Raw genomic sequence first — 26,214 nt, 5'->3', positions numbered from 1 at the left:
GGTCAGGAAAACATGACAGTATCAGTGCCAGATACTTGTAATTGGTATTAATTCATATATTTTTTACTTATTATTTGACTGACTTGTTCCTTCTTCTTATAGTAAAGGTTTTCTTGTGTGCGGGAGCAGCTGAACAACAAGAGGAACGACTTTCCTTTCTGTCTCTACACAACTGAAAGTAAGCTCCACCTAGAAGAGGCAAAAGGACGTTTGCTGTAAATATTAATTGTAACTTTCTCCTCTCCAAGTATCTAATATGCAAAATACTTTGTGACTTTTCAGCTGCCTCTCCATGGAGGACTGGATTGCAGGTTGGAGCCCTTGTTAAGCTTCGTAGTCTCAGCGAGTTTGGGATAGCGCCACATAAACAAGTTCTAGACCTGCAGCTCGCAGAGGATCCAGAGCAGAATGAGAAGCTGCTGTGCAGAAGAAGTACGTCCCGTGGACCGCCACAACAGCAGCCTGTCCGGCAAATCAGCCCATAAGAAAACACTAGACTTTCAAAACAAGAGCCAGGGTGGTTTTCCCTGCCATACTTTGGCAACTGTTAAATTCCCTGGCTATACTTCCCGAGTAAAAGTTTGTGTGAGGAAATGCTGTCATATATTGAAGTGAGTATCTCTGGATGTGGAACTTTTGTTTAACCTTGTAGTGTTGACACACGCGCTGCCGCGACCAAATCACATGACCGATTTAAGATGATGTAACATGCAAAACGCCGGCTCGTCGAGTCTCCGGCTCAACTTGTGTCCAAAGTGCGGACTCCAAAATAAATTCCGGTTTTTAAATTGTGTTGACAGGCTGAGTAAAGACAAGTAAAACCAGAGTTATGATAAACAATTTTAAAATGCCAGCTGTAAGCCCTGTGATGTGTCCTGTGTGTACACAAACTTTAGAAATTTACATCTTATATTTGCATTTTAAATGATAAAAATGATTCGTTAAAAATGTTTGTGGTAAAATCAGATGTAGTCAAAAACAGCCAGTTGCACACTTGACTCCAGACGGTTAAGCAAAAGACAGGAAGCACTTTAAAAAAAAAACAAAAAAAACTTTAAAGCGTCACAAGCATTTTCACTGCTGTTTGTACAAACAAAAAAAGCAAGCTGGAAAATGAGAACAATTATAATGAGACCACTGGCTAATAGAAAAACTATTACACATTATCACACGCACACACACAGAAACAGGAATGTGTGTGGTTCACTGATTGGAAGGGGGGGCTGTCGATATGATCTTTTTGGACATTTTGAAGCCTAGCGGTGCCAATTTTGACTGGAACCAGACCCTGTCTGGCTTTGGGCTCAGCCCCCCAAACATTTCTCCAAATCCTGAAAAGGTGGGGGTTCTGGTGGCTTCTGAGGGGTCGTGCGCTGCAAGACACTGCAGGGGTTGCAAAAACACTCGACCCTCTTCTGCCAGCTCAGGAATGGTTATCACCACGCTTAGAGGTTGCCCAACAGTTTGGTAATCTTAAAAAGGGCACGATTAATGACACAAGCCGCAGGTTTACAATCACAGAAGAAGAAAGTAGAACTACAGCAGTTGCACAGTCACAGATCACCGCCTGAGAGAAGCAGCACAGGTGTGAGACATCTCTGTCGGGGGGGGGGCTTGGCTCAAACTCCTCGTTGTATAATAAAATCTGTTTGTCTGGTAATAAGTGTGTGTGGCTGGTGAACTTTGGATTCTGCTCGCTGCCAGCAAACACACACTCGCTCACAAATAAAATGTTTGTTTCCTGCCCTGCTATCATTGCTGGGTCGGGCTGTCAGGTCGGCTGTTGTGGTGCGGCCCAGCGGCCCCGAATGACCCGTGGCGATGGCCGCCGTCCAGCTGGGTTATTCCACTGAGAGCGAGCCTTTGTCTGACACAACAATGTGAGCAGCATGCCACAATAGAGATGCTTTGACAGGGGGCACTGCTGGAATGCTGCCCCTCTGTTTGCTAGCCATGGGGAGGGAGGGAGGGATGGACTGATGGAAAGGCAGGGATACACGGATAAGAAGAGAAGAAACAACAACCTGATGCAACCAAATTACAACCAAAAAAAACAAAAGGTGTAGCACACCCTGGAATTCTGCTATGAACAAGGCCGTCTTTAAGCTCCCTGAAAAGCCTTCGGCTGATCTAAAACACTGCAGTGAGAGAACTGACAGGACTTTCTCTTAACTGGGGCCTGTTAGATCCAGAATCAAATTTAAAATCCTCCTCCTTACACACCAAGTCCTCAGTGATCAGGCCCCTTCATATCTGATATATATTTTAGTATTAAATTACCCTAACAGAGCACTTTGCTCTCAGACTGCAGGCTTACTTACTCTCACATTTCTAAACATACAATGGCAGGCAGAGCCAGCTTTCAACAGGAGTGGGTTTGGGTTGAGAGGTGGGCAGGTTCGATACAGCATAGTATTGTGATATTTTGCTCTATTGTAGCAATACAGGGACACTAAATTTTCATATTCTATTAAAAAAAAATTTAATATTCTGGGAATACTACGAACAAGAGGGCTTATCTCATGGACTCAACTTAACTGGCTGTATTCCTGGAGAACAGGAAGGTTTGCTGAGAACACATGTAATAGTCAAATGTGAATTTACTGCAACAACTATGACAAATCATCAAAAATCACACTAATTCAAACAGACTGCATGCAACTGCCAGCTCGACCCTGTTGAGACTGAAGTTGTTGAAACCGTCTGATGGTGACATTTATGGCAGGTTTTAGTGATGGTGTAGGTATCCTCGACAATCTCACTCTGCGACTCTAACTTTGAAAAAAGGTGATAAATCAAAATATACAATATGTTATTACAATACTCAACATATTGCAAAACATTCAAGGCCGCAAAAAATTGTATCGTGAGTTAAGCATTGTAATAACAACGTATGGTGAGGTGTCTGGTGATTCCTGCCTCTCTCCTATGGAACCAGCTCCTACATTAGACTGGGAGACAGTCTATTTTTAAGACTAAATTAAAAACTTGCCTTTTGATTAAGTGTATAGCTGCCCCTGTCTGAGCCTGGTTGTTCATGGGGTTGTCATGTATTTGCTCATAAGGGTGTCACCTGATTGTTGGGGTTATCGCTCTAATATCGGAGGGTTTTAAACATCTTTGCCAAATAACACCTTAGTCACAAAAGCCTAAAGAACAGCTGACAGCTGCCCGGCAGCCACTGGTTGTGTGTATATTATGCAACCAGTTGGTGTGTGGTTGCTGGAGGTTGCCAACATTAAACTCGTCACAAAGAGGTGCTGCCTGATAACCTGCCCGTAGTTTATATGGAAGACTTTTGTGCAACATTTGCAAACTACTCTCCAAGCAGTGATAAACTACAGCTCAGAGAGTTAATATTTTTGCAGACAAGCTAGTGTCTTTAGTGTAAACCACAGGCGACTGTGGCAATCTGCTAGCGATCAAAGCAGTCAGAAAGAGTTTTTTTGTATAGCACCAGTCTGTGTGACTGATTTCGCCTAGTGACAGCAGCCTCCAAAAATATGTGTCACATTTTTAGTAATCATATAAGCACTGTGGGTCTGCCAAAATCCTTTGTCTGAATGAATAGCTAACACCAAGGCAACGAACAACACGTAGTGGATAGTTTAAAATAAAGATAAAACTGAATATTTAAAATAAGTTTGGTTATTTGGTGTTAGAAATTGTACAGGTGAGATGCTGTTTCCAGTGTTTGCATAGGTACAAACCGTGTTCAAGAGTCCTACGGTAATTAATAGTATCCTGCCAGCACTCACGCTCACTTTGTTAAAGTGTTAAAAACAGCCTCACTACTCCTCCTGTGTACAGCAGAGGCAGGGCTGTTTATAGAGATCAGAGTGAGTACACTGACATAACCGCACTATTTTGTACATTTACAGTAAGAAACTGTTGCTGTAATCTATGACACCATGCTGTAAAAACAACAGCTTAATGCTGCCGAGGCCCGTTACTGGCACTTTACTGTCATTTAACAGTAAAAGCTTTCAGACTGTAGTTTTATAACTTATACACAGTAAAGTACAGAGTACACGCAGTATTATTTTCTCCATTGAATGACTAATACTCACAAATATTTCCTTTATTGAACTGCTGATTGTTTCATTCCTTCCTGAAATTCTTGACATTTTGAAACCTGTGAGTTCTGACTGCTTCTCATTTGTGTTTGTAGCAAATGTGCGTTCAAATTGTTCAGGAATTAGAGGAGTGTAATCAGACTAATATCTAAAGGGAGATGATTTTTTTTTCTTTTTAAACAAAGAAAAAAAAATAGCATGCATAGAGAGATGAGGAAAACAAGCTTCAGCCACCATTGGTGAACAGCACAGTTATGTGGATTTGTATCTTTTCTTTTAACTTTCTGAATCATTATACTTAACACTACATACAACAAGCTTTGGCAATACTGTACTTAATTATGGTCAACGCAAGGCTGAATCTGAATGTGGGTGTGTGTGAGAGCAAGAGACAGACAGAGAGAGAAAGTAAGAGGTCTCTGGGTTTCTCTGCAGTCCAGGCGTGGACTTTGATCAAAACAACACTCTTAGGACACGAGCCCAACTGACCCGAGCTGACCTTGCTTAAACACACACATACACACACACGTACCCACACTTTCAGGGCAAAATCAGGTTATAAAAACACCTGCATTAGCTAACAGATTGTTGTGTTGTTGCAACACACGCAGGTGCTCAGATCCGCCGCCCTCTGTCTCGTTCCCTCTGCCCTCGCTGACCCTCAGCTCGTGTCTCTCTCTGTCCCCAAACCCCATTCACCCAGCTGGGACAAGAGATGAAAGACATCATGGGAGTGAACAGCCAGCGTAACGTGTTGACCTGACATGGGCTTGCGCGACAGCTGGACCGGCGGCCTTTCAAGTGCAGATCAAGGAAAGAAAAGACGCACTTCACTTCACTTTTGTGTGTCCAGTTTGGTTCTTGTTCTGTTTTTTCCCCCGTCTCTACCCCCACCCTTACAACAGCAGCTGCACGGAAGACAAAGAAGAGCTGTACTTGAGGCAAATATCAGCATCAACAATGCAAACGGTCAAACTGTAAGGAGTCATCCTGTTTTACAGTGTGCCCATCGATCAGACTTTACTAACCCTCGATGTCCGCAATTTGGTCCAACTGCGATAAAGGACATTTTCGCATAAAAGTGCAACTGTGACACAGGGCCAACAATAGGAAGTATAAAAGGATATATCTTCTTAGTTTGAAAAGTCAAGCCAACGCAAAAGCGACTTAAAACTGTATTTTATTTTGGCCACTAGACTAAAAAGACTATAGAGGTCAACAGTTACATTCCAGGAGTAGAAACCACCTTCATATTTTCCATAGAGATGTGGATTATAAGCCATAATGCTGAAACCATCTAAAGCAGACTCGCTGTGAGCTACGACAGACTTTATGAACTTAACTTGTTCCTACTAACACACAGCCTTGTTTTTAAAGTTTTAGAAGAACTACTAGTGAGACATGCTCCGATGTTTTAGTTTGGAGAAAGGATGCAGAGCTGAAGGTGCTCAGATTTTCCTCGGGAGTCACCAGGATGGACGGGATTAGAAATGAGTACATCAGTGGGACAGCTGGAGAGGTGAGGTTGAGACAGTTTGGGCTTGTACAGAGGACGGATGGTAGATATATTGGCCAAAGGATGCTGAAGAAAGAGGAAGAGCTCAGATGAGGTAGTGAAGGAGGACGTGACACTGTGATGACCCCTAAAGTGAGCATCTGAAAGAAGAAAGACTACCCAGAATCCTAACTTGAGAGCGTAACGCCTCTGGTTAAGGTCGCCGTTTCTGTGGAAATGTTTAAACCTGTGCTTATCAGGTCGTTTCGTGAGTGCATAACTTCAGAAACCAAAAGAGTGGCATCTGCAGTCAGAAAACAAAAGCACTGTAGCATTTCTACACTACAAAATGTATACAAATTTATTATTATACTGCGCTATCATTAACCATATAAACGCGAAGACGGCTGGAAGTCGTTAGCTGTGGTATTTGGGGTTTGCAGTACTTTGCCTGCCCGCTTCAGTGGTTCACCTCTCACTATTGAGATCTGTAAGCCTATGGGATAATCGCTCTCAATTGGCCTCACTCTGCGACCTCAGTAAATACTTCAGTGATGAGTTTATGGGCTTATTTGCTAGTTTAAGGTCATATTTAACAAAACCTGAAGCTCATTTTTTTAAATTACCGCCAAAATTCAAAAAGAATCAGAAAGAAGAACAAACCGGGACATGCTCATCAGCACATGCCAATCACAAGTCATTACCGAATGAGTGTGTGGTTTTGCAGTCAGACCTGCCCCTCATTCAACACATCCAGTTTCCAAACACCAAGATGGCAATGTTGAAAACTAGAGGCTTTATAACAGGACATTACTAAACAGATGGATGATGTCACATCAGACAGACAAACCCATTCAAAGACAAACTAGAATTAAAATTGTTGTCCGTCTAACTCAATAATAAAACTTCACTAAAATGTCCTTCACATTATCTAAAACTCTTAAAGTCACTTTTAAGCTTTCAGTAAACTTTGAACTAAACAGAATAAATGTAAAACAAACTGCGACACACTCGGGGTTCCTCTTAAATGCACGTTTGCGCACACATTCAGACTTTGACTAATAAAGCTATCTAACCTCACATTCCAGCCAGTCCAAGGGTATTCCAGTAAAATCATGCTTTATCACTACCGTGTGTCTGCAGGAGGCGGTGAAGTAGACAAAAACACTGCAAAGACAGAAGAGAAAACTGCAGCTTTTCTCTAAGTGCGAGAGCCTCAGGAACCCCGATGATTAAAGTCCGAGACCACCTACGAAATCTATGTGCAGGCCCAGTTAAAGACTCACGATGTTTAGGTCCATTTATTACTGACGAGACACAACATTTCCACTTGAGTAAGCACTGCAGCTCGTTGGTCTTGTGAAGCTTAATCACTGCCTGCGACTTTATTTATACTGCATGATTCACAACTTCATTAATAATCGCCACTTTATAAATAATTTTAACCTACCCCCCCACCAAAAAAAACAAAAAACCCCCCCAAAAAAACCCAGTTTCCAGCTTTGACGAGTTGCAACAGCTGCTTGCAGCATGCAAAACATAGGAACAAAACCGAAGTAGACAAGATGGAAATAACATTTGATTAGGCTTCTGTCAAGCTGTGCTGCAGCTTTCATTAAAGACCGATTTGAAAATGTTCTCAATTAACTGTTTCTCAGATGTGCAAAAATATTTTCTTGAAGCCAAATGTCGAAAAGATATTCTCCTTCATGTCACATAAGATAGAAGCATATTTCAGATGATAATTCAAGACCACATTTGGATTGTGTTTTGCTTAGAAAATGGCTAGTAACCATTTTTCTCTGTAGGGACCAAACAAAGAGCTGCTCTAAGCTGATATTTAAAGCTCCGAGAACCACGTCTTTCAAATCTTCAATGTTGTGAAGTTAATTTATTAATTTCCACTCCCTATATTTATTCCTGGACTCTACTGGAGTAGCTTTTTGTGTTTACAAGTTCAAAATAATCCTTTTTTCTCTTTTATTGCAGGCTTTGGGTTTATCCACTGTTTGAAATTAGTAATTTTAGCTCGCTTTCCCCTGATTGGTGTTCAGAGGTCTGACCAGCAGACAGGTGCTCTCATAATGTGTCTTTGTCTCTAGATGCCACAGTCACCTGTAGTTGCATGGAAAAAGCCAACTTGTCTGCAAACACTCTGCAACTACTTGCTAAGTGGTAGGTAATCTGAGGAATGTGACACAAACCAGAAACTGAGGCCTTTTGCCTTCAAAGTAAAAGCTGCGGCTTTTGAAAGTTGTTGGCTTCAGCAGTAGCGCACAACTTTTACTGTGGAGATGAACGTTCCCCGTTCTGCATGACACGTTGTCATGCTTCACTGCCGCTCGACAAGCTCGAGCTGGTAAGTGTTTGCAGACAAGTTAGCATCTTCCACGGTAACCTGCTAGTGACCAAAGTGTTCACAAGAAAATCTCAAAGTTTTTTCTTTGGGGAAAAACCGTTCCGTCAATACTTGGAACAGAACAAACTTTCTGGGATTTTCTGACCTGGATGATTGAGGATGCATCCAGACATCTGCAGGGAGCTTTCTGGTGCAGGTCAGTTTCACCCAGCAACCACTCCCCAACTATTCTTAGACCAGTCTCTTCACCTGTATTGCTCAGTCCTGAGATGACATCCTTGCTCTCACTGACATCATAAAGAGCCAAGATTTTGACTCATAGGGCTAACCTGAACTTGTACTGATAGAAAATTATAAGTAGGGCTGTGTGATTACTTGAAATTTTATTTAAATTACAACTTGGCTTTCAACAACTATTAAAACAGGCCAGCTGAGATAAGATAGTTCACAGTTTGCAAAAATGATGACCTTGTTTTGTCTTTCATCCCCACCTCCATTAAAAGCCTAAATTCATCACACACCAGGTTCTCTAGCTCAGTTCACATCTCTCTCTCTTTCTTGTTAACTTTCAGGTGATTTACTATTGAATTTCATTTTTACCTTCAGCAAATGCACCATTTTTTACCTAAACTCTCATAACATTTGCTAAAACCCCATATTTAAAGACTTTATTGATCAATGGGAGCTCTCCAAGCAGTCATTTGCCCAAAGTTTGAGGTCCACTTCCCTGTTTCTCAACAACACTGCCAGCTTTATGTTCCCAAGCCTCTTAATGCAGGCCACCCATGCTCAAAGCACATCTATCATGTCAGTCCTGTGAATTACGGTGCTCATCAAACGGCACACGTTATTTTAAGGTTATTTATTTGCCGAATGTATACTAAAACAGGCATAAAGAGCAAAGAGTCCAGCCTCAGGGGGCTCTCAGAGAGCCACAAATACTTTCCTATGACAGTCACAATGGCAGCTTAAAATCAAAATTGCCTTGTGTGCACGCCTGATGGCTAATAATTCTAACATCTGTGGGAATACATGTCTGGCCATTTAGGATGCAGAGAGACCTCTGCCTGCAACACACAGTAAAAGAGAAGTTGGGGGGGTCCTGTTACGAGCAGAGCCTCATACCGGCCCATAAATTCATGTCAGTCTGGAAATAGACCTGTAAATATAGAAGGGCACAGTCGTGGAGGTGGGAACAAGAGAGGAAAAGGGCATCTTACTCTCCCTTTCCGTTCGATAACTCTGCCTCGCACTCTGTCCAGCCCTTTACCACCTCATTGGCACTTGGCTGGGAGGCGAGAGCAAGGAGAAGGAGAAAAGGGCAGCTTCCCACTGCTGTCACAGACATCTAAAAGTCACTTCTGACAGGTTTATGGGCACATCTCTCTCCTGACCCAACTTTCACCATTTACCACCTCTGCCTGCACGCTTAAAGCTGTGCAATATATTATCCCCCAAAAACAAAAAACAAAACAAAACAAAACAAAACAAAACAACACTGCAGGAACATTTGTTCCCTAACCCTAACAGCATTTAAAGATTTGAATATGATGCATATCAGGAAAAAAATGATATATATAAAAATTTAAAGAAATTTAAGACAGACTTAAACCCAATTTCCCTCGGGATGAATAAAGTATTATCAATCAATCAATCAACTAAAACTTCCTCAGGGTTAGAGACAGCTTGGTTTAGTTTCTATGGTCTGTCTGAGGCTCTCGTTGCACAATAATAAATCTATGTTGGCTTTTAATGTAGGCTGGCATGTCTAAACTGCCCGAGGTGGAACTAAAGTGCAGGCAGGTGTACGTGAGTTTACGCGCAAGGTTTTAGAGGGGTCGGCGGTTATGACATACCTACAGCTTAGAGTTAACACAGACGCATAAATCCCCAGTAATACTGCTGCTCAGTTTTGGCGGAAAAATCATAACCACAAAATCTTGATTATTTAACCCTTTTTTCAGTAACAAAAGCCTTGCTGTTACTGAACGCAGGTGCCTGTTTTTTTTTTTTTACCTTTTCCCTTTGAAAACAGAGCAATGAAGCCACCAACCAGCTACTGTTTCCCACCATAGGGAGGACCTGGGGCTGTACTACGAAGAAAACTGAACATATCCTTTTTCATACCCATACCATCTTTTTCCTGATCGGGCTAAAATAAAGCTGTATTCAAATTCAGAAAAGTGAATGCGACTTCGAGCAAGTACAGGAGAAACAACTGCTGGTGACAGGAAGTAGACAGGCGAGCCCAGGTGAGCAATTGAAGAATGAGAGTGCTGATGAGGGTGGAGAACACTGTTGACTGACATATGACTTCATAGTAAATACATTAGAGGGTTGCCAAAGCAACTGGAGCCTGGAAGAAAGCGACACGCAGCTTTACCCCAACATCAGCAGTCAGCGTCAATAAATCAATCAAGGCTTCAATCTAGGCTAGCAGTTCGTTTACATGAAGCGGGGAGGTGCTGGTGATATACGACCGACCGGAAACAGCTGATTTTACAAAGCAAGAAAAAAAAACTATTATGTTAGAAACATATGAATAGTGGCTAAAGTAAGAGGACTCTTATAGTGTATGCACTCCAATAGCTTTGGTCAGTAAAGCCCCAATCACCAAGGCCTAGAACCAGTCAGCAATCCCCAGGCAACCACCAGCTGCTAGGTATAGATGTGGACTCCCTAACACCAACACCAAGTAAATGAAAATTTGAGTTTTAGATGTTCAGCAGTTGTTTGAGGTCGCAAGGGTTTGGGGCTTGAATTGATGAGGTCGTTGACCAATCAGTTGGCCTATGTGAGTGGGCTTTAGGCTGGAAGTTATAATAAAGTTTTGCCAATTTGAAGGAAGGAAGGAAAGCCAGTCAAAATGCACCTCTATCAATAAGACATAGGAGAATCTGATGGATTACAGCTGTTATTTGATTACATTAACCTATTAAGCCCCAACGGGGTTTCTGAGCTTCCTGCTCGAAAATGTAATGCCCAAATTTAATTGATTATTTCTCTACAATTACAAACTCTGTCCTTACAAACTTGGTATCAAAATAAAGCTACCACTTGTGAGATTTCATCAGAGGTGTAAATATCGAAGCAGATATTACTGTGTCAAAGTTACTGAGACTGGAACACAGAAAAAGTAAGTAGATTTTATCCTTGCCTAATTTTTTTTAAATTTTTAGCATATAACCCTTTTAAAAATATGCCTTAGTTCACATTTGATTCCAGAAATTCAGTAACCAACATATAAACATCATCTGTGCAAAGATTTATGTTTCTAAAGTGAAACAGTGAAAAATTACAGCCCTGTCAATACATGAATATCCAGACCTTGTACAAAAATGTCCAATTTTGGCACACAGTTGGACACCATGCCAGTTGAATTTTTTAGGTATTAAAGAGCAGAAATTAATTAATTTTATTAACAGGCCTAAAAATGCTTTTTTTTTTAAAATATATTTTTGAAGAATTAACCACACATTTACATGGTAATGGCCCTTTTCTGCAGTGCGCATGGAGCGTTTAATTGGCCTCTGGCCCTTTAAACTCTGAGGGGCTGTAACTTTGGTTTCTTTTGGTCAATTTGCATGATCGACACCTCTTTTTAATCATTTTAGCCAACAGAATCAAAGTAACGATGCCACGTTCACGTCACTTCAACCAATCAGACGTTGCAATGCCAAAACCCACGTGGGCCCAAATTTGCTGCATGTGGCGTCTGTCCACTCACGTGTCTGTAGGTGGGTCTAAAATGGAGGTTGTTGACTGAAAACAGCTCTGATGCGGCTAGGTAGGCGTGGTAACTACTGATAATCACGTGGCTATCGGCGAAAATAACGGAGGAAATCGGGACGGTAAGCCAATTTCTGTCTTGGCGCATTTGCGCCGCTGTGTGTTTTTGTGGTCTTCTTTTGTGGCTCATTCAGTGAATTTTGGTCTGATCGTGGTGAAACTTGGTGTTTGGAGTCAGTGATAGCCCTGGAAGCTAACCAGCCCATCTTTAGCCGGTTACATGAAGTCTGGAGTCTGGTTCGGTTTTGTTTGTTTAGCGTTTTTCTGCGCATTTACATAACTGCTCGTTTAGTCATGGCTTGTTTTCGATGCGTTTGGTGGTTGTAGAAATGGTTTATATGACATTTTAGCCGAGATTCAGAGGTTTCTGTGGATACCACACATGTCTGGACTTATATTTCTCACCCCGTGTTATAACCAATTAAATGTGATCTCCTCCTTTTTGCCCCCGGTACCGGGGGCGTGGGGCTTAAGTGGTTAACATTTAGATGTGCATTAGACAGTTTTAGTGAGAGCAACTAAAGATTAAATCACTACTTTTCTTTATTGATGCTCACCAAGGAAAGAGACAAACTTCCTACTGGTCTCTAAAGACCATCCCACTACCTTTTCCTATCAATGGAATAATTTTTTTTCAAAGATCTGATTGATTGGTGACTGTAGGTGATGAGCAGATTAGGTGTGCATCATTTGTTGCTATGGTGACGTGAGCATAAGGTTAACTACCTTCATTACAGAGAAGGCTCTGAGCTTCAGATCTTGCCTCACACCACAGGCCTGTGACAGACAGACAATGAAACCTATATGAAGTTGAGATGCTGCAGAGCCTCTGGTGAACCACTTTTGATTTAAAGAAAAAAAAAAAAAGAAAAAAAAAAAAAAAAAAGAAGCATATTTGAGTTCCAGCATCGAAAATGCGATGACTTTGGTGCTGCTAAATGTGAAATTGTGGACAAAACAATTAGAGGAAATTATTAACAGATTTCCCAACTTAAGCGTTATTTCCTGCAGATTTTCCTTTACCCCAGCTGATCTAAACACGCCTAATTTGAAATATTTATAGCAACATTTCACAGACGCATGCAAGACTTCCTCACCAGCTGGATACGAACCCAGCCTGATTCTCCACCTCCTGCTCCTCCTCTGGGTCAAGGATCCAGGTGTGCCTCTATCCGCGCAACACCACAACTGAGGGGAAGCGCATTCCTGAGTGATGATGATGCGCTTCCCCTCAGCCCTGCTGTGTGTCTTGACATGCCGCTGCTGCAATTACACCGCCACATCAAAAGCTGCCTGCAATGACTCAGCGCTTACAAGCACACGCGCACCTACCTAGATGCCCGGCACAGACTGTAAACAAGCCAATACACAAGACTGTGCGTCAGGGATTAACATTTCCGATTGTTACCTTGAACTGCATGAACGAACTGCATGAACTAACACACACACACACACACACACACACACACACACACACACACACACACACACACACACACTATTGATTAATGAACCTGCTGGCAGCAGCTGAAAACACAGCACACACAGACAGACGGACAAACTGAAATAGGACGGGTTTGAGTGTCAGTTGATCTCCCGTGTCGGTGAACACAGATTCAGCAGTGAATAACCACACACACAACGGCGATAAACAAATGAATCCGGCGGCGCTCTCATAGAGTCCTGACTCACGCTCTTAGGGAAAAAAAAAAAGAACGAAAAAAAAAGGAGGTGATTGTGGGAGGAAGTGGGTGCAAAAAACTGAATTAAAAGAGAAGAGGAAAGAAAAAGGGAGAAAAGGGAGATCCTCATTTACAGACATAGCTTAACTTTGTGCTCTAAGTGTCAAATGTTTTCTCACACAAACTCAACCCATCATCCTGAAATCCCCTGCTAAGCATTCTCATCTAAAACCTTTCTTCTGCGGATGTTCACCTACACCTACTGGAACTGCTTCACAAAGAGCTGTAAATATGGAAAACATAAAGACTTAACGAATATGAGCTGAATCATTACTTAATATTACTGCTAATCAACTTTTAAACAGGATGTCTGAGGACTTCCTTGGTCTACGATGACCTGGATAACTGAGAACCTTCACAGACCTTTAACAGGAACCACAGCAGGAAACAAAGACATTCACAACTGATCTGATCTTGGCTGAAAAGCTGGACCAGGTATCAATGATAATGCAGTTTGATGTTCCACGTTTACTTCACCACACAGCACACCAGTCAACAGCAGCAGAGCTAAAGTAGGTAACAGCAGAGGGTCAGCAGTAATATACCCCAAGCAGCTTTTTAAAACTGTAAATCAGTGACCAAGCTTTGGCTTCTCCCTTTTCTGTTCACTACTTTCACTTATGGTCAGTTACAGACTTTATGAAAGGTAGAAGTAGAATTAAAAGCGCACGGTTTAGCACATATGTATAAACTATTAAATTTATAAGAGGGAAAAGAAAACAAAGTAAGCAAGTTTACACAGAAAACACAGAAAAACAAGGTAAATTTGCTAGAAATAAAAAAAATAAGGAACATTGGGGACAAATGCCAAATTAGTGAGGGGAAAAGTCTGAAATATTGGATCAATGTATGAAAAAAAAAAAGGCATATTTATTAGGGCTGGGCTGTATCATACCGTTCACAGTAATGCCGGTGTAATTTTGGGCAACGATAGGAAAAGGAAATATCGCGATAGAATATGGGTAAAACGCGCATGCGCAGTGCCTTTGTTTACATACGCACATGGCGGCGACGCAGAATGAGAAAAGCGAAAGCGGATCGTTGAATGAAACAGATGAACCAGAATTGGTTTGTAAAAGTGCTGCAACTTCACTGGTGTGGAACTGGTTTAGCTTTCGTCCGTCAGATACACAACAAAGCACTATTTTTGGTAGAGCATGCTAGCGGGCCGTCGTTATTACCGTGTTCTTTGGAAAATACGGCACACTTAAAATCAATCCTTTGATTTTTCTGAAAATCGACAGTGCCCCTTATAATCCCGTGTGCCTTATGTATGAATTCTGGTTGTGTTTACTGACCTCGAAACGATTTTATGTGGCACACGGCGCTCGAAAACCTGTCAAATGTTTTAGTATGACTTTGCTAAGCTACGAAGCCGCACCGCTTGATGGATTGTCAGAGCATTACGGCTATCGTAGGCAGGAGCCTCGCGGAGTGATACGTACTGTGCTTCAACATGATATTACCGTATTGTGTGTGTATAACCTTTTTTAAGTTTTGTGGATATTATACATGGTTATGCTGAGGATATGTCGGCCAATTTCCACAGGAAATGCCTTTTGGTTAAACGGTCAGCAAGGAATTTGCACTGTTACGTTTTTATATAACTTTAATGCACATAAAAAAAGCTGCTTGTTTAAGTGAAAATACATTGATGGGGTTTTTTGCACCAATAAAGTTGTGGAGTTGTAAAGTATTTTGTCTAGTGTCAATTATATCGTCAGTTATATCGTTATCGCAAATTTTCAAATGTATATGGTGATAAATATTTTTGGTCATATCACCCTGCTCTAATATTTATTGTCAAACTGACAGGAATAAAACTGTCAGATTTGTTTTAACCAAAACAGGCAAATGTAAGAGAATAAAAACTGGAAAATTTATGTCAAAAAAGGCAATATTATTAGATGAAATGAGCCAAACTTACAAAAAAAAAAAAAGGAAAAAAATACTCAAAAACGACTAATTGTTTGAGCAAAAAATGAAGAAAAAAAAAAGAAATTAACTTTAATATTATACTATTATTATTACTATTTATTATTAATATTTACAGGAGGTATTTTTTTTTAAATTGACAAGAATAAAACTGTCAAATTTATGTTAAAAAATGAAATTTTATGTAATGAAACTTGCACAATTTCCAAAATGTACATAATAAGATGCAAACTGATTACAAACAGAGGCAAATATATTTACAAAAAAAATGGGAAATTAAAGACAAAAAAAAACTTGTAACTATAAGGAAAAAGAAGCCAAATTTACAAAAAATAAATAAATAAATAAAATTAGAAAATACATAAAAAAAAAATATCTGAATATCTGGAAAAAAACTTGCAAAAGGTAAGAAAAAAAATTGATGAGGAAACAACTGATTGATTTGATGAGGGAAAAAAAAAAAACCTTGAAAATGAACAAGAAAAAGACATTTCTAAAAAGAAATATGAAGAAAAAAAGAAGATAAACTTACTGTTAAACTGACAAGAATAAAACCTTGACATTTATTACCAAAAATAGGCAAATTTTAGAGGATAACACTGGAAACCTTATACCAAAAAACTTTATCCAGGGTTAATAAAATAATAAATAAATTAAAGCTACTACCAAAAAAAAAAAACATTGTGTGATTTTGCAGACACTTTAAGTTACTTTGGAAAGAAAGTCAGTTACTCCTAGGGTCAATCACTTAAATGAAATGCTAAAAGGTGCTGTGGGTGTTCTTATAACAAACCCATCACTGAGGCAGACAAACTGCAAGCTGATTTTCACTTAAACAAGCTCTGACCTGAGCCAACACCACAGGTCTCTGTGCAGCTGGCTTTAAGACGACCGTGCAGGAACAGCCTATTTAAATAGAATATAAACAGAATGTTTTTACAGACAATGTTTAACCTCAACTATTAAATTCTACTCAATTTTTAGTGCTTTCTCACATCAAGTAATCTAGTGATTATTTTTCCTGTAATTTTAAACAATCATTTGCCAGGAACATCCCTAGTAAAAACATGTTTCACCGAGTGACTGCCAGCTTACTAGACTATAAAAAAGGTATTAAGTGCATTGTGCTGCCACATTGAGTGTTCCCGTTGGCACTGGATTCCTTCGTGTTTAGTATAAATAAAAATAATTTTTCATAGATGTTGAAAAGCTTCTCATGTGACAGCCTTCCAGCAGACAAAAGAGTTTATACACCCACACATTAGTACACTCTGCATACATGCTGACACAAAGAAAACAGCGGCACGTGCACAGACAGGCAGAGAGAGACACACACACACACACACACACACACACCACCACCAAGCTACAAAGACAGGAAGTCTGAGGCATTTTTGGGGTGATTCAAACCACACTTGACCTCAGATAAACCCTCCGTTCATTCAGCGAGCTAATCGTCTACCAGTGTGTTTGCACACAGCGTGCGCAGACCTCAAGATGAACCGCATATTGGTGCCACTTCCTGTACGAGCACTGTTATAGCCTAGGCTTCAGCTCCCTGGGCAGATGCCTTCAAAAGACTCAGAGCGCGTGAACGCTGCCTTGTCAAGATCACAGAGACTTGATTCAAAATAGATTCACTGGAGGAGCTGCAAATTGATACAATGCAGCTAATAATAGCATCCAGCACTCAACGGTTATTTCGGATTTCAGTGAGAGGGGGGGGGGGGGGGGAGAAGAAGAAGAAAAAAAATACACTTTTACTCACACATGAAAGATCACTCACAGACACACACACACACACACACACACACACACACAAAGCCAGACACTGTGTTTTTAAACACACAGGGCTGGCTGCTACATAAACAAAGTGAGCATGTGCAGAACAAAAATTAGTATCTATAACACTAACACAAAATCATCACTTATGCTGACTCACCCTTGGTTGTTGCAGTGACGCCGTCTGATTTGGTGAAGTCTATACTGGCGTAGGCTCCGTTCTCTGGCAGAGGCACCATCCCCCCTGCAGCCGCCACCACCGATGCCGAGCTCCCACTGCTGCTACCTGCTCCCGACGTCACAGCTCCCGTATTACTCCCATCCTCCCTCAGCTCCAAGGCGATGTAGTTGAGGCCGTTTTGATAGCCAACTGACATGTTCCTGCACATTCTGCCGGCTCCGGGCCCCGTGGAAGAGGAGGAGGATGCTGCTGAAGTCCTGGAGGCCGTGCCTGTTTCTGTGGTTCTTGCCGGGGCGTGGTGAGCTGGAGAGTCACCCAGACCCTCCACAGACATCCACACACTGTCAAAAGACGCCGAGCTGGCCCATCTAGACGCCTGTCCCTCCGTTACATAAGATCCGTTGGGGGCCAAGGGGTTAGCAAGGGTGGGGTGTGTGGCCGAGGAGCCAAGACCTCCACTAGGAGGTGTTGAATTAGAGGAAGAGGTGGAGGAGAATGTCTCTGAGCTGTGTCTTCTTCTGCCCTGTGGATCAGCTCGAACCACCTTGGGCTCCATCGGCTGCGTTGGCGCCCTATCTGGGCTCGTCGGGGGCAGGGGGGGAGAAATGGATGAGGAGGTGGTGTGGGGAGGGTGGCCGTAACGCCCCTCTATCACACAGAGATGCTGCAGCATGGCTGTAGGGCTCGTTTGCGTCCCGTCACCTCTGCTGAGGTTAAACGTCATGTCTGTGTAGTCGTCCCCAACTGGCCTCCAGTGACCTCCGACCTGCACTCCAGGGGAGGCCACCGCCCCGGGATTGCTAGCCAGTGGTCGGATATAGCTGGGTGGGTTCCATGGGGCAACTAGGCTCGGTCTGGGTGACTGGTTTTTGCCCAGGCAACCAGAACTATCCTGCTGGTCCGCCCCTACCTCCACACTCATGTAATCCTGAGGAGGGGAGCGACAGTAGTCACCGGATCCCAGGGAAGGCGCTTCGTCTTGGGCAGAGTGAGGGTAGGCGGGTGGCTCTTGCTGGAGAGGGTAGTGATCACCGAACTCTATATTAATATACTCTCCAGGACTGGAAGGCCCTTCAGAGGAGCTGCCAGTGGCAGGGACTGAAGTCAAGGTGCCTGCAGATGCTGTTGAAGGCTCACTAATTCGCAGCGGTCCATGGAAACTTCTTCGGCCTAAAGGGAGGCGGTTGGGCCTCACAATACGCCTGTCAGCCATTGCTGCAGTCGTATGGTGAGCGCCATAAGGCGGAGGTGGGTGAGAGGGAGTGGAGGTGCTACTACCTCCCCCACCCCTCTTTTCTGGTGTTGACACTGAAGATGTGGCGACTGATGAGTAGACTGGTTTAGCAGGAGAGCTCATAGGAACGTACTCCCCATACTCTTTATCTTTCTCTTCCCTTTCTCTGCTGGGGGCCTTATAGGAGCGAGGGAGAGAGAAATAAGGGCTGTAAGGCTTTGGGGTGTTCTCAGGTGTGCCAGTTGTATAATATCTGCTGCTCCCTTCATTTGCGACCTTGCGCCCCCCACCACTACTGTACGACATGTCCATATATTCCCCATTCTCGGGTCTTTCTGCAATGCTGTCGCTTGCACACGCCCCAATGAGGCTGGAGCTGCTGTGAGGGCTGGGAGAGGCCTGCACTGGGGAAGGGGAGCTGCAACTGCCCCCCGGGAGCATCATCATGTAGCCGTGGGAATCTGTGGAGGATTGGGATTGGAGCTGGGGATGATGATGGTGGGCTGAGCGTGTAGCTAAAGCTGGACTGTGAAACTGAGGAGAATGGGAGATGTGGTGGGAGTAAGAGCTGGGTTGCATAGGCATGTAGTCAGGGGGAGTGTCCCTCGGCGACACCGCCACGCCGCACATCATAGGCATATAGCCGCTGTCTTCCTTGGCGGAGGAGGAGAGGGGAGGGCGCTCGGAACCGGCCTCCGTTCGGGAGAGTGTGGAGGGACGGCTCTGCTGGCTGTGTTCGGAGCAGGAGCTGTAGTCAGAGCGCAGTGAGGAAGAGGAGGAGGACGGCCCCCCACGGAGCAGGCCGCTGCCAAATGGCAACACCACATCCGATCCCTCATCCAGTGAGAAGTTAGTCTGTGTCATTTTCTGATAGACTGCCACTCCGGTCGCGCCACCAGTCGGTCTGGTAAAAGAGTGCGTCCTCCTCCTCAGTGATGATGAAGAAAAGCGCTCATCCTCTGTCGTTGACGTGCTCTCATCCCGCGGCGTGTCAGCTCCACTGTTGTTTCCGGAGCCCGCATTGGTGCCAAAGACCTCCCGGTTCCAGCCCATGGCCATGTAATCATTTAAACAGTTCTCTTCTCTGATTGGTGGGGTGTTGCCAAGAGAGTCTGGTGTGTTGCTCCGCACCCGGAAGTAACGGAAGTCACCTGGGCTGGAGCCGTACTCATCTGACGAGTTGAAGCCACCGTCTGACGGGGAGCCGCATATTGAGGCGCTCGATGGGCGGGTGAGCGTGTCGGAGACGGAGCCGTGGCCGCTGCTGGAGGAGACGCTCACGGGGCTAGTGGTGGAGGGAAAATGGGAGACTGGCAACGAGGCAGAGCGGGCATGATAGGTGGATGTTGCCCCTGGGATAGCTCTGACATAGCGTCCGCTGCCGGTGCTTGTACCAGCGTTTCCTGTGGCGACGCCGCTCCCACTGCTGCCGCCACCACCGCTGCCCATATCCTGACGACCGTGATGGGCCCTCGCAGTGTTTAGGTGAACCAAACTTCCAGTGGCAGAGCGGAACGGCCGGTTCATTGTGCCCTCGCCCTCACTGGATGTCCGAAAGCGATAGCCACTAGCCATGTTGCTTTTAGTCGATGGCGGCGTGCCAACCACGGACTCTGTCCTCGACCGTCGCTGCAGCCCAGTCTGACTCGGCGGAAGGTTGCCCAGGTGGCGCCGCGTCGTGATAAAAGGCATGTGATTGGAGCCCGACGACTGACTCTTACTCCTCGGCCGAAACTCTGCAAACGCTTTCAGCGCTTTCATCGTTTCCAGGATGGTCTCGTGCATGTTCTGGGCCACAACAGAGTCGTCCACCTGCATCCATATCTCCCCAGGCCCGATGGAGGAGGAGCGGCCCACCTCGATGAAAAAGAAGCTTTCCGAATGTCCGCAGCGCCTGATGTTCATCAGCTGCAGGTTGACACAGGGCGTCTCAGAGTTCAACTTAACGAGGTGAATGGTTTTGGTAGAGAGGCATAGCCGGTAAACACCTGTGAGGTTTTTGGTTTGACCCAGTCCTTTGGGTTTTACATTCACCTGCCACACCTCTTTAAACACAGTACCAGGGGTGACCGTACCATATCCATCATCTAAATCATCAGAGTCTAAGTGTCCTTTTTTGCCCTCGCTCATCAGCTCACTGATAGCCACATACCAGTCCTCCTGCTCCTGCTCATTCTCAGCCACAATGGCAAAGTACTCATCCTTGGTGTAAAGGGCAATGAGGTGTTTGTTTTTGGAATCCGCCCTTTTGTTCACGGTGAAGCACTGGTAGAGGTAAATCACTCTTTTGGGAGGAGAAGGGAGGACGGCTCCACCACTGCTGGAGGCGGAGGCGGAGGAGGCTGCCGCGGCGGCAGCAGCAGAGCGCAGGCTGTTCCTGAATTTCTTCTCGCTGTCGTAGTACTCCAGGCGGCTGGGGCCGAGGTGGCTGGCAGCCCTCAGCACGAAAAACCTCTTGTGTCCATGCTTTTGCTTTCTTAAATAGCCACACTTTCGTATATCATCCACCACGTCTGAGGTGTTTACGACATTCACAGCTGCGTATACATGGCTGTTGCCAGCGGCGGGGTCCTCGGCGGTGTGTACCTGGCTGAAAGGCGAGGAGGAGGAGGAGGAGGCGGCGGTGGCTTTCCTGCCCGGAGACTCTGCGATGTTTTCCCCAGAAAGATGCTGCTGCTGCTGACAGTGATGGTGCTGCTGTTGATCCTTTGGCGGCTGGTGGTGGCTAAGGTGGAAGTGGTTTGACGGAGGTAAATGGTGGAAACGAGAGCCTCCTCCTCCACCACCACCACCACCTCCGGCTCCTCCGCCGACATTAATTAACGGGGAAGGGGGTTCCCCGACCGAGCCGTCTCCGTTTGCGGCTGCAGCGGTGGCGGCCGCAGGTTTCGTCCCCACGTCCCTCTGCTGTGTCTCCACCATCAACATCGCTGCCTTGCCTTCCTGATAGTTCGTGAAATTTGCCATCAGAGAACACAATCAAAGGTCACTTTACTAGCAAGCTAATCCGAGCGGACCTAGACCCCATTCTTGTTTTGGGAGACGAGCTCCTGAGTCCGGCTAGGCCAGCTAACTGACTCACAAACACACACACACACACACACACGGCTCAGATTTGCAGCACTCACAAACCGGCTTTGCTGTTCCGTCTGAAGAAAATAGTCCCTTTTGCCCTCTCAGCGGCGAGGCAGGTACTCCAGCGTGAGCTTTGCTTTTTATTTTTTTTCACGAAATAAAGCCCACCGCGTGCAACATGACCACGTTCAGCCGTGTTTCTATAATCGGGAGGATCCAGCTAGCTCGGTTAGCACTGCTTTCCCTTCTCCTCTTGTACACATCTCTACGGGCCACAGCACAAACAACACATGACCCCCTGCGTCACCGAACGAACGGGAGGAACAAAGGGGCAGAGACGGGCTCTGATTGGTCCGTCACTTTGACTGTCAGCCGTTGACAGAAGTCGAAACCAATCGGTGCGAGAGATTGGCGCTTTGCGTCAATAAGTTTGGCCAATCGCGTAGCGTGGAGTTTACTGAAGTTTTCAAAATAGGCGGTGACTTTCTCGGGCTTATCTAGAACCTGCTGTTGAGCTTTCCAGCAACTGTTTAGGCGTAGGAAACTGTTCCCAGACCAGCAGACTCGGAGTCCCCCCCCGCGCGCTGTGATCAGACAAAATCTTGGGTCAAGTTCCATTTTTTTGGCTATTTATGTTAGATCTTATTATCAAATATTATACAAACTCAAAAAACAAGCGTAAATGAGCCATTACTGAGTAATTCTTGCAATAATCTTAAATAAAGTAATCTTGAAATAAAATAAACTAAGAAACCGAGGTTTTTATCAGTGGTATTAAAGTATAATTCGAAAACACTTGTGCAAATCTGTGGTTGTGATTCACTGCATTGTAACTGGAAATACTATATTTTGCACACCACTGTATTTATTTATTTATAGGGAAGAGCATATCTGGTTCGTGTGTATTTGACAGAAAAAACATATGTTTTTAAAGAGAATACAGCATGTGGAATGATCTCCACCTTAATTGGTGGCAACACTGAACAGCTACTTTTACAATAATGCATTCTTAATAGTGAAAATGCATTTCTAATGTCACTGTGTTCGCCTGTTTATAATCTTAGGAAATGTAATCATATAGCAAATTTCACGCAGATGTGCAAATTATTTTTGCTTTAGAGTTGTTTTAAAAAGACAGATGCTCAGAAAAGTGGAGGAGACATTTCAAAGCAATGTGAGAAACAAGAAATTAGATATTTAGTGTGAGTAAAGTGAATACAAAGAACAAAATTCACTGAACATACTACACCTGCTGGCACCACACTTGCATTCCCTCTGACCTGAGATTGATCCTAAGATTTTTGCCTAAAGGCAGCAACTTGTCACTAAACGCTTATTAAGAGAGCATGCATGTGTGACAGCAGAGATTTAAGCTCCTGCAACAAACTTAGATAGAGTAATCAAGGAGGACTTTCCCCCTACGTCCCAGGGGCGGTATCTGTGTTCTTACACACTGCGGAGAATGCCACGCTCGGCTTTCTTAGCCTCTACTACACTTTGCATGTGACAATTTGCTGGAACCTTTTATCCCAAACACCTTTCAGTGTCATGAGCGGGATCATGTTTAGTGCAGCTGGCCCTGGTGGGAATCATACCCTTAAGTCTATGCGGGGACCACCTGTCGGCCTCTGAATGCGTCCCTTTAAATGGCAAAGACCTAAAGAAAACTCATGCTGCAACTCTGCTTTTGGTTTTACAATAAAAAAAACAGAGAAAATATTGGACCTGTGTATATCTACAACATGTTTACTTTCACACATATCTCTTTAAACATCTCAAAACGATGCAAACACATTTTGAATATTCACCTGTTGCATTTGGTCAAAAACAAACCCTTACAAACGCATTGGTGTAATCAATCCCCACTGTATGCCAGGTGCCATAATATTAATTAAGTAAAGTCTGTTTTTATAGCACTTTTCGGGGCTAAGAAAAGTCTTCATAGCAGTCACAAGAAGCTCTAAAGAGCCGGCTTGAAGAGAAGATGACATGCTCTAAACCTGACAGGGAGACAGTGCAAAAGCTTTAAAAGTTGGGTTATAAGCGAAGACTTGTGAGAGTTCCATGAACGCCTTAAAGCAGCATGTTGGATAGATTGGAGGTGATTAATCCAAGTGAGAGGAGATGAAGGCATCGACACGCATTTGCAGTTTACTTTTCAAGACAAAGGCATACAGTGTAGCAACACGGCTGAACGTGGTCATTTAATAAATGGAAAAACAGCAAGAGCCGATCAGAGTTTATGGAAGAACACACAATGAAAATTGTATATTCTCCCATAAATGTATATATGTTGTTTATCATGGCTTACTGGTTAACATGCATCAGACCCCTGGGTTAAGACTGGAATCAGACACAAACCCACCCTCACCCAAGCTTGGAAAAATGGGGAGGGTTAACCTGTGCCAAATTGAACATGCAGATCCATCTGCTGTAGACCTTGAGACATAAGGGAACAACTGGAAGTACCTTCTGTCATTAAAAAAGTTTGATGTAATGAAGTAATCCTTGACAATGTAACTATTAAGCTTCTTTTTAAATGTATTCTAAACTTTAAAATGATCACAATTACTCATAAGTTGTAATTTAAAGCTTGCAATCCTGATTAAATGTTATCAATTACTGCTCAGCTGGAGCATGTAAACAAAGATAACTCTTCTTCTTGTTTAATGTAATTTTTATGTTTCATTTTTAATCAGGATCATCAAATTAAAATGTTTTTCTGCTATCCGGTGTGATTCCTGCATGTCTGCAATTTCAGACATGGTAACATTACATGGTTAGCGGTCACCGATCTGGAATTAAACCTGCCAAATCTTAATTCTCCCAAATGAAAGAAAACTTGAGTACAGCTTGGGTACCTGAGCAATAAATTATTCCTTAAGCTGTGTTGCTAAAGCACTGTGCTTTCACCCTCTTATACAATCTATATGTGGAGGCTTTGGTCTTTCATTCTTTCACCTCTTTAACCTTTTGTTACAGGAAAGAAGCTGGATGGCATTATGACAGCCAAAATATCAACCTGCAGTCTCTCGCACAATGGGGGCTAGCTACCACTCGAGCCTACAGGCAACCTAACTCGTCCCTGGGGAAATATCAGCTGCTTTTCAAAGGAAGGCCGGTTCTGCTAACCTCTGTCTGGCATGAGACCAGTCAAACCTGTGAAAGCCTCTGAACCCTATCAACCTGTTAACTCTGCAGCTGTGAGGACACATGAACTTATGTAGCTTTACACCTTTTGCCCTTTTTCTGACTCATATACAACACAGAGGGAGGAAAAATGTAGATCCTGCTACCTCTGAAATTCTCCAGAATCTCAAACGTTGTTTATTTGCCTCTCAAAAACACAAAGTTCTCTTTCAGTTAAGGGTAAGAACATGAACATTCATGCACTGTGGCTGAGTCATGTTCCAGATAAAAGGTGTGGCCCATGAGTTTTAAGTAAAACAAGCTGTTTTGCGATTTTTTTAAAAGTCGATTTGCATGCATCTATCTGCAGAAGGCAGATGTTGTGTGGGACAACAAAGAGACTTTTACAGGTATGCTTTTGCATGTGCACAAGTGTCAGTCAAACCAGAAGCCATTGTGTCACGTTAAAGATGCAAATATTGCCCATGTGCTTGCATCAGGGCGTTTATTTAGTTCCTGCGCTGACGTCAGTTGTCTGGGTTTGCAAATACACGCAAAAAGGAGATTAGAAACTGCGGCAGGAGTTGATTATTTCACACACAAGCAACCTTCCCCTGAATAAGTTTAACAGGGATAAGAGACACCAATCTAAGTGTTTTAATAGAAATAAATAATAGTAATAGTAATAAATATTTGGCTCAAATGTGGCTATCATCTGTTGTTTTTTATGGGCTACATAAAAATATGCGAGGTGAGTCTGGTTGTGTAGACTCAGCCACAGGTCCACCTTATGTGGACCAGATGTCAGATGTGCTGTGACTAAAGCTTTATTTATACTCCTTTGAATCGTTGCACAGCTTGTGCAAGCGCCAGACGCCATGTTTCAGATCATGACATAAGTTTTAGCATTACACAGAGATAACCCAAGTATATACAAAATAGTTTTTAGATGTGGATTTCATTCATTAGTGGAAAAATGCTATTAAAACCTACCTGGCCCTGCATGGAAAAAATAGTTATCAGTCTCTGACAAAGTGAATTAGGCTAAAAGATCTTAAAAAGCATGCCGAAACTGGGGCATGAGGGCCAAAATTAGCTGCGATTTGTGGGTTTTGTTTTGTTTTGTTTTTTAAAATGTAATCTCTGTCTATACTAAATAGTTATACTCGAAACCGAAAGGTTATTTGCACTCAATTTTTACATGAAGAGACACAAAACCCATAGAGGGCATCAAGCATAAAAAATCTGCCAAATCGAACATCCAGAGCTGCCTGCTGTGGTGACTCCTTGTGATTAAAGGAGGAGCAGAAAGTAGCTTTCTTTTTGTATTTAAGGGTATTTTTTTTTGTTTTTGATTGTTTTTTAAATGATTTATTAGGTTTATTAAGTGTAATAACAAACGCAACAGTTGCTTCCT

At 43.4% G+C, this 26,214-nt stretch overlaps 1 protein-coding gene across 1 annotated transcript in view; it reads right to left on the bottom strand.

The window, feature by feature from the left end:
- The window catches only part of irs4b (insulin receptor substrate 4b), a 28,033-nt gene extending 6,069 nt beyond the window's left edge, over positions 1–21,964 (bottom strand). The window contains exon 1 of the mRNA XM_084923637.1: positions 17,339–21,964. Coding sequence (XP_084779763.1) covers positions 17,339–21,560 — 4,222 coding nt within the window. The 5' untranslated portion in view covers positions 21,561–21,964. The remainder of the gene's footprint in view (positions 1–17,338) is intronic.
- Positions 21,965–26,214: the final 4,250 nt, after the last annotated feature.

Source organism: Perissodus microlepis, chromosome 3, assembly GCF_051167445.1.
Source record: "Perissodus microlepis isolate ML-2025 ecotype Zambia chromosome 3, ASM5116744v1, whole genome shotgun sequence".
NCBI lineage: Eukaryota > Metazoa > Chordata > Actinopteri > Cichliformes > Cichlidae > Perissodus > Perissodus microlepis.
This window is presented reverse-complemented; position numbering and strand designations above follow the sequence as displayed.